The 15,339-nt window shown below is 44.7% G+C and overlaps 1 protein-coding gene across 1 annotated transcript in view; it reads right to left on the bottom strand.

The window, feature by feature from the left end:
• Positions 1-670: 670 nt before the first annotated feature.
• Positions 671-15,339, bottom strand: part of ANK3 (ankyrin 3) — a 461,946-nt gene continuing 447,277 nt past the window's right edge. The window contains 4 exon segments of the mRNA XM_075612960.1: positions 671-2,062; positions 5,860-5,942; positions 11,644-11,715; positions 11,873-11,956. Coding sequence (XP_075469075.1) covers positions 5,877-5,942; positions 11,644-11,715; positions 11,873-11,956 — 222 coding nt within the window. The 3' untranslated portion in view covers positions 671-2,062; positions 5,860-5,876.

The following is a 15,339-nucleotide window of genomic DNA, read 5'->3' on the forward strand; positions in this document are numbered from 1 at the left end:
AATGTAAAACCTGATGCAACCGGGGCCCCCAAAAAATCTGCAATGTGGTGTCCAGATCATGTCATAGTTTTCCATTGGCCCTTTTGAATTAGACAAAGACTGGGACCATATGGTTTCCCCCAGAAATTAACTTAGATGAAAATATGAAGTATCTTGGAAACCTGGATGTATCAGTAGCAAAGAAACCACAAGAAACCTTTGGTTCACAGAAAGAAAAAGGAAAAATAAGCTTTGTACTAAAGTTTTTGCAGCCATTGCCTCAAAATATAAAGTATTAATAGTACGACCTGATGGCTCAAAGCTATGATTCCCATTTTCTCATTCTCACTTTTTTTGCAGTTTCCACTGGTTTATGAGGTTATTAGTTTCCTGGCATCGGGTATTACCATGGCAACCTTTGTTGTCTTAATGCGTGTGAATGGCAGGGACCATCTTCATTTACAAGGGGGGTAATGTTTCAGCAGCCAATATCTCCCGAATTCAAACAGCGAATGTAAAAAGAGTGGGGTTGATAAAAACAGAATCAAACAGAGTTTGCAATGGTACAAATATAGGAGACATTTATTTTGAAGGTGAATTGTATGGTGATCGCTGCTTTAGAGCGAAACTATAATATGGTAAACTTCACACTCACTCAAGAAACATTACACAGCAGAAAAATGACACAGAAGAGTTTGAAACAATTTATTTTATGTTTAAATAATCAACTAGATCATCCAGTGTTTGTTGAATTCATACATAATGTTATTAGAGCTATTATCAATTAATGTTGTTTTCATATGAATATAATCAACAAATTAAAAGGTTCACCAAAACCCAAATAAAAATGCCCCTTTAAAACACAGCAGCATTAACAACCTAATATTACACTGCTAGAATGATTACAGATGATTGGCTTTCTGAAAAGACTCTACATCTTATAGCCAGTACACAATACAGTAAACTTTACAGCGTGCTGCCTGTCTGTTAGCTGATCATTTCAGTTCACTTTGTTTTTAAATGTTACACACGTATGCTTGTGAAAGGTCCAAGCTACTTCCAAAGCTGCAAGCGATTACCCCACCCCTTGTAAAAGCAAGAACAGTGAGTGCCTATAACTCTATGCACTACCGTATAATATATATTTTCAAGGTTGTTTCAATGAAAAGTTGGCAACAGCAACAATATTAGATAAAGGGCTCTGTGTGGATAGCTAAAATATTACGTCTTTGTTTTTGTTTCAGTATAGCTTTTGCAAAGTTGAAAAAACATGAAATGAAACTAAAAAGTGAGACGCATGCACCAAAATATTAATATTCTGAAGAAAATAGTTTTATACAGAACTACAGAATTTCCCATTTTGTGAATCATTTCAGTTTGCAGCAGATTTAAAGAAATGTGTGTAAAAGCGACGTAGCTTAATTATTTTCCCATTTACAAACATTTTAATTGATAATATACAAGAATTTGTGAAGACACACCCCAGAATGTCCCCGTAGGTGTCAGACACCTATCCAGTTATATGAATTTGTGTAATATCCTGTCTGTAAATATTTACCAGGCAGTGCGTTATTAACATGTATTCTAGATTTGTTAGAATTTTTTACAGTGTCCCTTATTTACAGCAAATCCATTGATTATTTAAAAAAGAAATCAAGAGCATTTTATACCCCAACAATTAGGGTCCAAGAAAAAAAGGCGAAATGTTGCACATTTAATGATTATAGTGTCTTCCGAAAGTCCAATCAATACTATCTTCCTCAATGTTTCTCAGGCTGCAGGAATTGTCACTTGCTTGAATAGATGTTGCTAGCAGCGTGGTCTCTTGTACACTGCACTGTACAATGCACACTCACTGAAGTGAATGACGGCGATTTCCCATGCGCTTTATAAATGGCTCATGCTAAATTAAAAGGTTTCTTGCGTTAAAAATAAAACATGCGGTTAATGTGTGAAAGCAGCAAACACACACTTTAAAAAAAAAGAAAACGGAAAGAAACGAAAACATTTTTTAGGTATTTTTTTTGATAATTCCTGTTCTGCTAATGTCGCTTTTGAATACTGGCAGTAACAGTACATGATCCTAGAGGAACAAAAGAGAAAATACATTTAATTATAAGGAATGTTTTTGTAGGGTTGACATTTATTTTTTCAGATTATTGAGCATTGTTATTTAAAAAAAGGGGGGCACTGGGTTTGCGAGGAAGAGAGCACGACACGCGGGCGTGGGGGGGAGAGCACGACACGCGGGCGTGGAGGGCACGACACGCGGGCGTGGGGGGGAGGGCACGACACGCGGGCGTGGGGGGGAGGGTACGACACGCGGGCGTGGGGGGGAGAGCACGACACGCGGGCGTGGGGGGGAGAGCACGACACGCGGGCTTGGGGGGGAGGGTACGACACGCGGGCGTGGGGGGGAGAGCGCGACACGCGGGCGTGGGGGGGAGGGTACGACACGCGGGCGTGGGGGGGAGAGCACGACACGCGGGCGTGGGGGGGAGAGCACGACACGGGGACGCGGAGGGAGAGTACGAAACGGGGACACGGAGGGAGAGTACGACACGGGGACACGGAGGGAGAGTACGAAACGGGGACACGGAGGGAGAGTACGACACGGGGACACGGAGGGAGAGTACGAAACGGGGACATGGAGGGAGAGTACGAAACGGGGACACGGAGGGAGAGTACGACACGGGGACACGGAGGGAGAGTACGAAACGGGGACACGGAGGGAGAGTACGAAACGGGGACACGGAGGGAGAGTACGAAACGGGGACACGGAGGGAGAGTAGGACATGGGGTGCGGAGGGAAGAGAGTACAGCACGGGGTCAAGAGAGTACGGCACGGGGGCAAGAGAGTACGGCACGGGGGCAAGAGAGTACGGCACGGGGGCAAGAGACTACGGCACGGGGGCAAGAGAGTACGGCACGGGGGCAAGAGAGTACGGCACGGGGGCAAGAGAGTACGGCACGGGGGCAAGAGAGTACGGCACGGGGGCAAGAGAGTACGGCACGGGGGCAAGAGAGTACGGCACGGGGGCAAGAGAATACGGCACGGGGGCAAGAGAGTACGGCACGGGGGCAAGAGAGTACGGCACGGGGGCAAGAGAGTACGGCACGGGGGCAAGAGAGTACGGCACGGGGGCAAGAGAGTACGGCACGGGGGCGCGGGGGGAAGAGAGTACGGCACGGGGGCGCGGGGGGAAGAGAGTACAGCGTGGGGGGAGAGAGTACAGTACGCGGGCGCGGGGAGAGAGTACGACCCGGGGGGAAGAGAGTACGACGCGGGGGGAAGAGAGTACAACGCGGGGGGAAGAGAGTACAGCACGGGGCGCGGGGAAGAGTATGACATGGGGAAGAGAGTACGACACATGGGGGTTCGGGGGGAAGAGAGTTCATGGGGGGAGACAGCGACATGGGGGGAGACTGCGACATGGGGGGAGAAGAGCAACAAGGGAGGTGGAGAAGAGAGCGACATGGGAGGTGGAGAAGAGAGTGACATGGGAGGTGGAGAAGAGAGCGACATGGGAGGTGGAGAAGAGAGATGCACATGGGAGGGGGAGAAGAGAGCGACATGGGAGGGGGGAAGAGAGCGACATGGGAGGGGGGAAGAGAGCGACATGGGAGGGGGGAAGAGAGCGACATGGGAGGGGGGAAGAGAGCGACATGGGAGGGGGGAAGAGAGCGACATAGGAGGGGGGAAGAGAGCGACATGGGAGGGGGAGAAGAGAGCGACATGGGAGGGGGAGAAGAGAGGAACCTACTGGGGTGAGAAGAAAGACATGGGGAAGAGAGTGACGTGGGGAAGAGTGACATGGGAGAGGGCGGTGTGTTACATCATGGGGGTGTGACGTGGGGGGAAAAGTGTGACAAGCGGGAGGGGCTGTACCTTTCCATTTCTGGGGGAGGGAAAGAGAAATCATTCCCATCAAGAATTGACCTCCATGGGACCCTACCTTCTCCTGTGCAACTGTAGAATACTGTATGCATGGGGTTAACTACTAATCGTAGCCTGCTTCACCACTCGATTTGCAAGAGTCTTCCGCTCTCCTGCTGACTCTGCCTCCTCCACTGATGTGATCCACAATATTAGAGGAGGTGGGGCCAGTGGGAGAGAGAGGCTCTGATTGCAGTTAACCACTCGCGGACCCTACAGCATCACTGGAATAATGTCTGGGGCTAATTTTGAAGGGGAGAGTACCTCACCCTTCCCATTTACCCAGCCACAGAAGGGCATTGGATGGTCAGTGGTGGGAGAGGGAATTTGAGCTCAAGTCAGAAGTGGAGACAATGGTTTGCGTCATTTCTGCCTCAGACTGAGTCGTGGTTCAGCTTGACCAGAACCATGGCAGTCCAATTCACATGTCTTAGGCAGGTCTGCAACCCTGCCTTTCACCATTATCCCCAGCATACAGTGCTTCTACTGCAGCAAGGGATTCTGGGAAATGACATGCAAATGAGCACACAATGTGTCACCTTTTGTCTGAAATTGTTACATGAAGCCCATATAAGCTAATGCTCGCTGTTAACACAGCTTTAAAGCACAGCATGGGAATCAGATGCAAAGCCAGAGAAACCATTCACAGACATGTTTCAACCTTAATGGGTATCATCAGTGTGAAGTTGGTTGCACTGCAGGCTTTGCAATTTCAGGACTGTTGGGTTTACCATCACGTTTTAAGTTATGGTGGGTGAAAAAGGCAACAAGAAACCTACACCATATTGCATATAGCAAATAAAAAGATTACTTGTGAGCACATTCACATGTCTTAGGCAGGTTTGCAACCCTGCCTTTCACCAGCACCATTAGCACCAGCATACAGATTTTACCAAGAAGCGTCCAAGCAGTGGTTCAGGAGTGTGAGGGGTTAACTATACCGTAAAAAAGAATTGCACCCCTCTTCCAGAATTCGTTTGAACTAAGGATTCCCGAATGAATCCTGTAAGGACATTACGAAATCTTTCCTTTTGGCGGAGATATAGGCTGGCAAGTTGTGCCCCTAGCCAAGGACTGTCGCCCGGCTCACATCGCGCACCAACTTGCATGTGTGCAGGGGTGCCCAGAGAATTTGTTTTGTTCCATGGACATTTAATTTCGTTTCCCCATCCCAGTAAGTGTATATTGACTGTAATTGTGAAGTATTGTGTGTTTGTCTTAAAAGGAAATAAATTACAATGTAAATGTATTTTACCCGCCTTGTACTGCTCAGTCCAGAATCACGGTATTATTTGTTGGTAAGACCTGGTCTACCGTGACAGGCTTATTTACTGGTGCTGCAGTGGAAGCACTGTATGCTGGGGATAATGGTGCGGGGTTGCAGACCTGTCTAAGACATGTGAATGTGCTCACAAGTGATCTTTTTATTTGCTATATGCAATATGGTGGAGGTTTCTTGTTGCCTTTTTCACCCACCATAACTTGAAACATATATATATATATATATATATATATATATATATATATATATATATGTTTCAAGTTATATATATATCTATATCGTCACTCAAGGCAAACATTAATTTTTCTCATATCTTGAGAAAGGCTCCGCTGAGAGGTGAAACATTGATCAATTCTATTAAATATTGTTAAACATTGTTCAATGTCCAGGTTCCTGTTTTGTTTCTCTTTTTATTCTATTATCTCTGGGGGATTGCACCCAGGCAGTCACCTTTGAATTTAGTGGAGTGCTGCTAGACTTTATATGGCTATAACTATAGATATACAATATTTAGTAAAAGACATGTGGGAAAAGTGTCTCAAGCCAATTTACCAATTTAAACATGATTGGATGCTTTTAACCTCAGGAGTAATGGCTGGGTATGCGAGGCCTGTCTGAGATTCTATGGGTTATCACATAAATGACACCTATATGAACTGACCTTTAAATGTTATGCCATTATGAATAACTTTTCTTCTCAATATGTCTGACTTCCTTCTTTGTTTTAACTTTGTATTTTTCACCCTAAAATGAGAATACACAAATTAGCATATAGGAATAAAGATATTAAACGACTCCTCTGTTGCTGTAAGATAAATAAAAAGCCATCAAATACATTTTACATTTCACTGCAAATGACACACAAAAAAAGGTCCCGGGGTTTACACAGCACGAGCTTTCTTGGTATTAAAGCGCTGCAAATAAGGCAACATACAGTATCAAGTAAGTTGGTTATAACAGCATACAAAAGAATATCTTTTCAATTAAATACAAACAGTTAGTAAAAGCAAAGCTACAAGAAAAGTTTTGAAAAATACCATCAGAACCAATAGATTGATTAAACTGTTAAGAAGCTTTTCTTTACAGATACTGCATCACATCAACAACAGCATTTGCGTACACATATGAAGTATGGGCTATATATTTATACTATATTTGTATTTACAGTATTTTGCTCCAGAGGAAGGCAAACAAAAAACACCAGTAAACATAACCCAATGATGTCTCATAAGGGGAAAAAATAAATTCCTTCCTGATTTCAATAATTGCAATTAGATTACTCTCTGGGTCAACATCCTTTCCAGTTTGACTTATTTGGTATATCACTGTATACCTTTCCTTTCTAAAAAGACATCCAACCCTTTTTTTAACAAATCTATTGTATCTGCCATCACAGTCTCCATGGGTAATGAATTCCACATTGTAACTGCCCTTACTGTAAAGAACCCTTTCCTTTGTTGCTGGTGAAATCTCCTTTCCTCCAACCTTAAGGGATGGCCCCGAGTCCTTTGTACTGCCCTTGGGATGAATAGTTATTTTGAAAGCTCCTTGTACCGTCCCCGAATATATTTGTATATAGTTATCATATCCCCTCTTAGACGCCTCTTTTCTAATGTAAACAAATCTAATTTACAGTAGCTAGCCTCTACTAGTAGAGATTCTATATTCCCTTTATTAACGTTGTGACTCTTCTCTGCACTTTTTTAGTTCCATAATGTCTTTTATCTGGAGTGGTGGCTGGGTTCCTCTTGAAAGACGTCATATTATTGTAATTGGAAAATGTCAATAAGTGCGGATTAGTAATATGCCCTAGAAAATCCCTAGTGTTAATGAAAACAAAGTGACACTTTAAGATTTACAAAAATAATTAAAAAGGAAATGTATTTTCTAGTTTAAACTATTTAATATATTACTGTAATTAGTTCAATTTGCTTCTACATAGGGCAACTTTATTAATAACTTGGGTCTATTTAAACTTTGCAGGCTAGACAAATGGAGATATTTGATAAGCATTTATCCATTAGGGAAGCTTTGGCCTTTACCTTACATATTGATTGCGGTAAGATTGACTTTTGTGAAAGCCGCATAGAAGGGCCCAAACGTGATGAAGATGAGGGATGTATGGTGGTTTTAGTTAAAAACCAAAAGGAAGGAAGAGCAATGCTAGAGTATTTATATGTAGAGAATCAAGTGCAAACAATTAGCCGACTGCAGTAGAGAGGTTGGGAAGCCTGGAGTGGAATAACAAATGCCCCTCATGACAAATACTGGCATCTGCACTCCAATTGTCAAGTTTCACATTGTTTGAACCAGAATTGGGGAATCTGACACTGACTGAGCTGGGCTGCTAAGCAGGGGGTGCAGGGCATGAGCTGCAGGTATTGAGGCAGCAGGAGGTGGTTGTAGTAGTCTGACGCCGCAGGTTTGTTTATGTACAGTATACTTGGGGCAGTATCCAAGTATATAGCTAGATTCAGCTAAAGGTCAGTAACTATGGTATTTAAAGGCAGGGAGCCAAGTGTAACCAATGAGTGAGAGTGGTATTACTATTCCTCCATGCAACAAATAGACACGTAGTCTTTTAGCGGCACTATGACTACCTTGTACAACATGTGTTTATCTATACTATGTGAATGTATTTCTTATATTGTCTGTTTATCCTACTAACAATAATATGTTTTAATTCTTTATCTAATGCTAGTTTTGTGTATGATGTATTCATATCAAAGAATACAAAAACTATGGTTATTGTACATTTCAATAGTTACTCAGTAAATCACATTAATAAGAACATGGTTCCAAGTATTGTTAACTGTGATATCATAGTATCATTAGGGTAAATATTTTGTGTTGAGACAAAAGATGCCGTTTGCAAACACAGCAACTGAAGAATTGACAGGCATGGACACAGGCATGGACACAGGCATGGACACAGGCATGGACACAGGCATGGACACAGGCATGGACACAGGCATGGACACAGGCATGGACATGGACACAGGCATGGGCACATGCATGGACATGGACACAGGCATGGACACAGGCATGGACATGGACACAGGCATGGACATGGACACAGGCATGGACACAGGCATGGACATGGACACAGGCATGGACACAGCCATGGACACAGACATGGACACAGACATGGACACGGACACGGACACAGACACGGACACAGGCATGGACATGCACACAGACATGGACACAGGCATGGACACTGACACGGACACAGGCATGGACATTGACACAAGCATGGACATGGACATGGACACTGGTATGGACACAGGCATGGACATGGACACAGGGATGGACACAGGCGTAGACACAGGCATGGACACAGACACAGACACGGACACAGGCATGGACATGGACACAGACATGGACACAGGCATGGACACAGACATGGACACAGACACGGACACGGACACAGGCATGGACATGGACACAGACATGGACACAGACATGGACACAGACATGGACACAGACATGGACACAGACACGGACACGGACACGGACACAGGCATGGACATAGGCATGGACATGGACACAGGCATGGACACTGACACGGACACAGGCATGGACATTGACACAAGCATGGACATGGACACTGGTATGGACACAGGCATGGACATGGACAGAGGGATGGACACAGGCGTAAACACAGGCATGGACACAGACACAGACACGGACACAGGCATGGACATAGGCATGGACACAGGCATGGACACAGGCATGGACATGGACACAGGGATGGACACAGGAATGGACACAGGCATGGACACAGACACGGACACGGACACAGGCATGGACACAGTCATGGACATGGACACAGGGATGGACACAGGCATGGAGACAGGCATGGACACAGACATGGACACAGGCACGGACACAGGCACGGACACAGGCACGGACACAGGCACGGACACAGGCACGGACACAGGCACGGACACAGGCATGGACATTTGGCTCTCCTATTTTGACCATCTAGCCAACGTATAGATCTGAAAATAAATCAATTTCTTTGAGATAGATCATGATAATCTCATTAGCCTAAAGCAGGGGTGGGAAAAATCAAACCAGCGGGCCATATCCGGCCCACCGAATCATTCTCTTTGGATCGCACTCTCTCCAAATCTCTCTCGCCTCAGCTGCAAGAGCGGCGATGGCGAGAGAGAGTGGCAGCATGGAAATTGGGCCCCAACGGAAATGTGGCAACTTCCGTAATCACCACGTGGGTGGGCCTCCAAAGTTGCCACTGCGTTGCCACTCACACCTCTGGTAGGACTCTGGAATGGAAGAGAAGTGAGAGAAGGGGAGTTGAAAGGAGACAGAGAAGCTGGGTGGGGTGAGGGAACGGGGGAGGGGTAAGAGGGAAAGAGGGGAGAGGAAAGGGAGGGAGGAGGGAGAGAGAAAGGAGAGGGGGAGAGGGAAAGGGAAGGGAGAAGAGGGAAAGGGGGAGAGGAAAGGGGGGAAAAGGGAAAGGGGGGAGAGGAATGGAAGAAAGAGGGGTAGAGGGAAAGGAGGGGAGAGGGAAAGTGGGGGGGGGAGAGGAAAAGTGGGGGGGGGGAGGGAAACGAGGGGGGAGGAAAATTATGGAAGGGAAGGGGGTGACTGTAGTGTTGCCTGGTGGCTTTTCCAAAAATACTGGACACAATGGTGAAAACTGCGACGCGCTCGGAAAAAGTCAGTGGGGAGGTATTTTATTTATAAATAATCTGACCATTACATACAGTTTTCTAAATTTCCCTCAAAGTACAATACACCAATCCATATTCTATGTTGTAAAAAAAATCCCAGAATTTGTTCTTACAGAATAGAATATGAATTGGTGCACACGGAGTGAAATTCACAAAAATTGACGTAATGTTCAGATCATTTATAAATAATATACCTGCAGTCATACTCTCAACACCCCCCCCCCCCCTCATCCTCTATCACCCCCGTACACTCATCGTCTCTCCCCGGAATCCCTCTCATTTTCTCTCCCCCTCCCCCCAAACCCCCATTTTTTCTCCCCCCCCCATCCCTCATTTTCTCTCTCCCCCCCTCCAACCCTCTCATTATCTCTCTCCGCCCCCCCCCCCCCCACCACAAACGAAGAAAAACACACACAGAACAAATACACAGACAGACTCCGAGACAGGCATGCACACACCTCTCTCTGCTCCATGCCTTTTCACCCCCAGGCTCCTGACACCTCCTCCTATTTGGCTGATGGATAATGCAGCCAATTAGGATGGAGGAAACTGCCCAGCCCCCTAGCAACATCCCTGCTCGGAGAAACCCATGCCCCCAAACCGGGCAGGTCACTTAGTCTAGAGAGGTAATATACAAGTAATACCTCTCATTTTTTACTGGACAGAGTGTCCAAACACAGGATAGTTTGGTTCAATACCAGACACCTTGCAACACTAGTTGAGAATGTAGGGGGGGGGGAGGGCGTGAGAAGAAAGGGGGAGAGAGAAGAAAGGGGGAGAGAGAAGAAAGGGGGAGAGAGAAGAAAAGGGGAGAGAGAAGAAAGGGGGAGAGAGAAGAAAGGGGAGAGAGAAGAAAGGGGGAGAGAGAAGTAAGGGGGAGAGAGAAGAAAAGGGGAGAGAGAAGAAAGGGGGAGAGAGAAGGAGGGGGGAGAAAGAGGGAAGGGGAAAGAGAGGGAAGGGGAGAAAGAGGAAGGGGGAGAGAGAGGAAGGGGAGAGATAGGAAGGGGGAGAGAGAGGAAGGGGGAGAGAGGGAAGGGGGAGAGAATGGGGGTAGTGTGGAGAGAGAATGGGGGTAGTGTGAGAAATGAAAGGGGGAGAAGAGGAGAGCATGTGGGGAGAAGCCGTGTGAGGAGGGCAGCATGTGGGTGAGGAGGGTTGCATGTGGGGGAGAAGCTGGGTGAGGAGGAGATCTTTGGGGGAGAAGCTGGTGTGGAGGGGAGCATGTGGGGGAGAAGCCGGATGAAGAGCGTAGCATGTGGGGGAGAAGCCGAGTGAGAAGGGTAGCATGTGGCGGAGAAGCTGGTGAGGGTTGCAGCATGTGGGGGAGAAGCTGGTGATGAGGGAAACATGTGGTGGAGAAGATGGGTGAGGGTAGCAGCATGTGAGGGAAAAGCTGGTGAGGAGGGTAGCATGTGGGGGAGAAGCTGGTGAGGAGGGTAGCATTTGGGGGAGAAGCTGGTGAGGAGGGTAGCATGTGGGGGAGAAGCTGGTGAGGAGGGTAGCATGTGGGGGAGAAGCTGGTGAGGAGAGCATGTGGGGCCACTCACTTACATCTATATTAAGTATATGGCCCCCGAAGCTTACCACAGCTCAAAAAGCAACCCCACAACCAGAATAATTGCACACACCTGGTCTAAAGGATCCAACATCTGTCAGTCATGCACATTAATGTTGCCAAAGCTCAAGGAAACACAGCAAGCTTCCAAATGAAACCAAATCTCAGCACAACCAACTGTTTTACTTGCCCCAACTATTACCGTTCCACCAACTTTTTTCTCTTGTGGAACCGCAACACGTCTCACAACTTTCCGAGTTACCTGTGAGAAGCAGGAACATAAAGACTTTTCTCTAGGCAACCGGTGCTGAATGAACAAACACCTTCATTGCTAGAGGGGCAACTCATAGAAATTGCCACATAGCATTGAAAGTGTTCAGGAAACACAAAGCAACACTGAAAAACAAGACCATTTTTACTTTTCTCGTGATGATGTTGCCTTCTTCATCTGTATACTGTTCTTCTGTAACAGATTCACCGGGGATGTTTTTTGCTTCCTCGCCCTAAAGAGCGTCATAATATTAAACAATGAAATCAGTCTTACACTTTATTTTAGAATCACAGCACTCCAAACATGCTAGATATAAAGTAACACCATCTTCACAACTTCATGCCGAGCCATAATCTACACGTGGTCACAGGCGAGCATAGCTAAATTATAAAGAGATAGTAATAAATAAATAGTTTTCCAATTCTAACATTCTGGGCCAAAATATTGACATTCATGCAGAGGGAGATTAAAGAAACTATCAAATAAATAATATTTCGATTATATAAATAGTCTGTACTACAGTACAGTGTTTCTACACCTGTGTCTGATGGACATACAGTATTATCTGTCCGTATCGTACAATCTGGTAATGTCTTTTAGTACTTTTTAGGTAACCTCAAATCCTCTGCAATACAAAGGAAATGCTGGCATTCTCTAGGTTAATAGATTGTGACTTGCAGGGGGTGTATCATTAAAATATAATAAGTTGATGGAGGTAAGGTGACAACCAGTAGAAAACCTAATTTATTAAGAGGGCATCAAGTAAATGGTTGGGTAACAATAGCCTCTGCATAGGATAAATTGTGCTTTTCTGTGCAAGCTGTTAGACGTGATCAGCTCCCCTATTATTTAAGCCCCTTTGCTTCAAGAAGGACCAGCCACACAATGGAAGCCCCCACTCCCTTCCAATGAAGGGTTTAACACCTATTGAGGATCCTTCATGGGGCGTTGGTACTATACAAGTCTTCAGTGTCCTACTGTAACAGAAGAATACCTCTATGAAGATCTAAAACTTAGATCTGAAACGTAGCATCTTGAAGCATTTGTTGGCCAACAATGTCATCCGCTATTCCGAGATGACAACTGTCAAAAAAAATGAATGACCCCTTGTTCAAATAAAAGCCGCACCCCAAACAGTTACAACATGTATCTCATTGTTTGATTTAGTTTATTACATTTAAATAATGAAATTGAAAAACAGAAATGATATCAGTGATGTGTTTCGTCAATAGTTATCCAGGACCATAGTGGGCAACTTAGCAAAAGCCTTGAAGTAATCTTCTTAGTACCAAGTCTAAGTTTAATTTTCTATCATAAACACTTGTCATAGATTGTTCCTTTACGTTTGAGTATTAATGTATTTTATTAAAGAAGGTTTGAGCGCCTCGGTCCTTGGAATGAAATCCCTGGCATTATGTGAACACTTCTGATATCACAGGAGGGTTCAGTGACATCTCAGGAATACCATCTGATAAGAGTGAAACCAGAGACACGCTTTCCCAATGCCGCTCTATATTCAGTGAGGAAAAAGGAGAGAGATCCAGCGCTACACGGATTTCAAAATAATGAATTTATTGTGCCACACGACGTTTCGACCAACAGGTCTTTTTCAAGTGACAAGGCATACTCAAATGAGGGTCTACCTCGTATATATACCCTCCAACATTAATCAAACAAGTGAAAAACAAGTGAAAACAGTTACATAATCACCCCAGCTGCTCCCAGTCCGCTTCCCCTGATCAGTGCTATCTCCATGCATAGCCATAACAGTCCATGAGAGTTCATTTCCGGTTCCTGTGTCCATTTCCGGTCTGTGCGTTCCAGTGACGTCACGGGACTCTTCTGCGCATGCCCATGCGTTCCAGCACTGTCTTCGTCGCCCCGTCGATCTACAGTGACATCAGTCTTCTTGCCTGAGTAGTTTATCCTTCCCTCGTGCTGCTGTGGGGGCTGTGTGTTCGCTCTATGAGCTGTAAGCCTTCCATCCTTCTGCGTCTCGATGTGGGAGGTGCTCCTGCGTCCTGTTACTTCACTGTGAGATCTCTGGAATCTTGTAGTCCTTAATGTGTCCTGAAAATTTCTTTCTCTCTTTTCCTGCAATAAATATCCTTTAGTATGTGATCAGGGGTAGCTGTATATAGTGTGCTCCAGTGTCAATTTAAAATGTGCAAAATAAACATTTATTAAAAGTTTATGGAATGCTTATCAATCTATTTAGTCCTTACTCACTTAAAAGGCTTCTCACCAACAGCAGCCATGCCATATATGAAACATATAAGAAACAGTTTTATCTCCTATCAAGAAAACAGTTGTAGAATATGTAGTCAAAGGATATTTATTGCAGGAAAAGAGAGAAAGAAATTTTCAGGACACATCGAGACGCAGAAGGATGGAAGGCTTACAGCTCATAGAGCGAACACACAGCCCCCACAGCAGCACGAGGGAAGGATAAACTACTCAGGCAAGAAGACTGATGTCACTGTAGATCGACGGGGCGACGATGACGATGCTGGAACGCATGGGCATGCGCAGAAGAGTCCCGTGACGTCACTGGAACGCACAGACCGGAAATGGACACAGGAACCGGAAATGAACTCTCATGGACTGTTATGGCTATGCATGGAGATAGCACTGATCAGGGGAAGCGGATTGGGAGCAGCTGGGGTGATTATGTAACTGTTTTCACTTGTTTTTTCACTTGTTTGATTAATGTTGGAGGGTATATATACTAGGTAGACCCTCATTTGAGTATGCCTTGTCACTTGAAAAAGACCTGTTGGTCGAAACGTCGTGTGGCACAATAAATTCATTATTTTGAAATCCGTGTAGCGCTGGATCTCTCTCCTTTTTCCTCAATGTACTTTGGAAATTCCTGGCAGGTACTTCCTTGAACCAGCAGCACCGGTAAACTGTATGTATTTGTTTATATATTGTGGTGTGCAGCCTTAACCCCCCTTTACATTGATGCTCTATATTCAGTGGCACTGCGAGCTAGTTGTATAATGCTATCCAACCATATCATGTGTTACTATACATGCACTATTGTTAGTAGGGATTGCCAAAATGAGTGGTATGTTAACCACATTATAAGGGAGTTGATATTCAGATGCTATTAATATGCATTGCCTGCCACTAGTAAACCAATGGAAGCATACACTAGTCTTTAATATGATGCCGCACAGTGAGTACATGGTAAGTGTACTACAGTACTAGCAGTCTTTGCCAAGTTTTTATTTGGCAAATATTAAGTCAACATCAGAAACAAGCAGCCCATTGGTAGCTTTGGACATTTAACAGATTGTTTCCGGTTTAACTTATCTTACTTAAGCACATGCTACATAAAAATATAGTATGCCATATATAATCTTTTTTTTTTTTATATATATAACTAAAGCAAATGGATTACAGATGCACACTGGTATGGTGCAGCAGTAAAACAGAGTTATAATCTCTGTTTATAATATCACTATTTCTAGAATATGAAAGGCACTCAAATCAAATTAAGATGAACTACATACAGTACATAAATAAATGTAGTATGCATACTAACTACCGTTTTCAGTCTTATAGGAGCCTATACTCTTTGAAAGCATTAAGTGGTTAAACAGGACATAA

Source organism: Ascaphus truei, chromosome 8, assembly GCF_040206685.1.
Source record: "Ascaphus truei isolate aAscTru1 chromosome 8, aAscTru1.hap1, whole genome shotgun sequence".
Classification (NCBI taxonomy): Eukaryota; Metazoa; Chordata; class Amphibia; order Anura; family Ascaphidae; genus Ascaphus; species Ascaphus truei.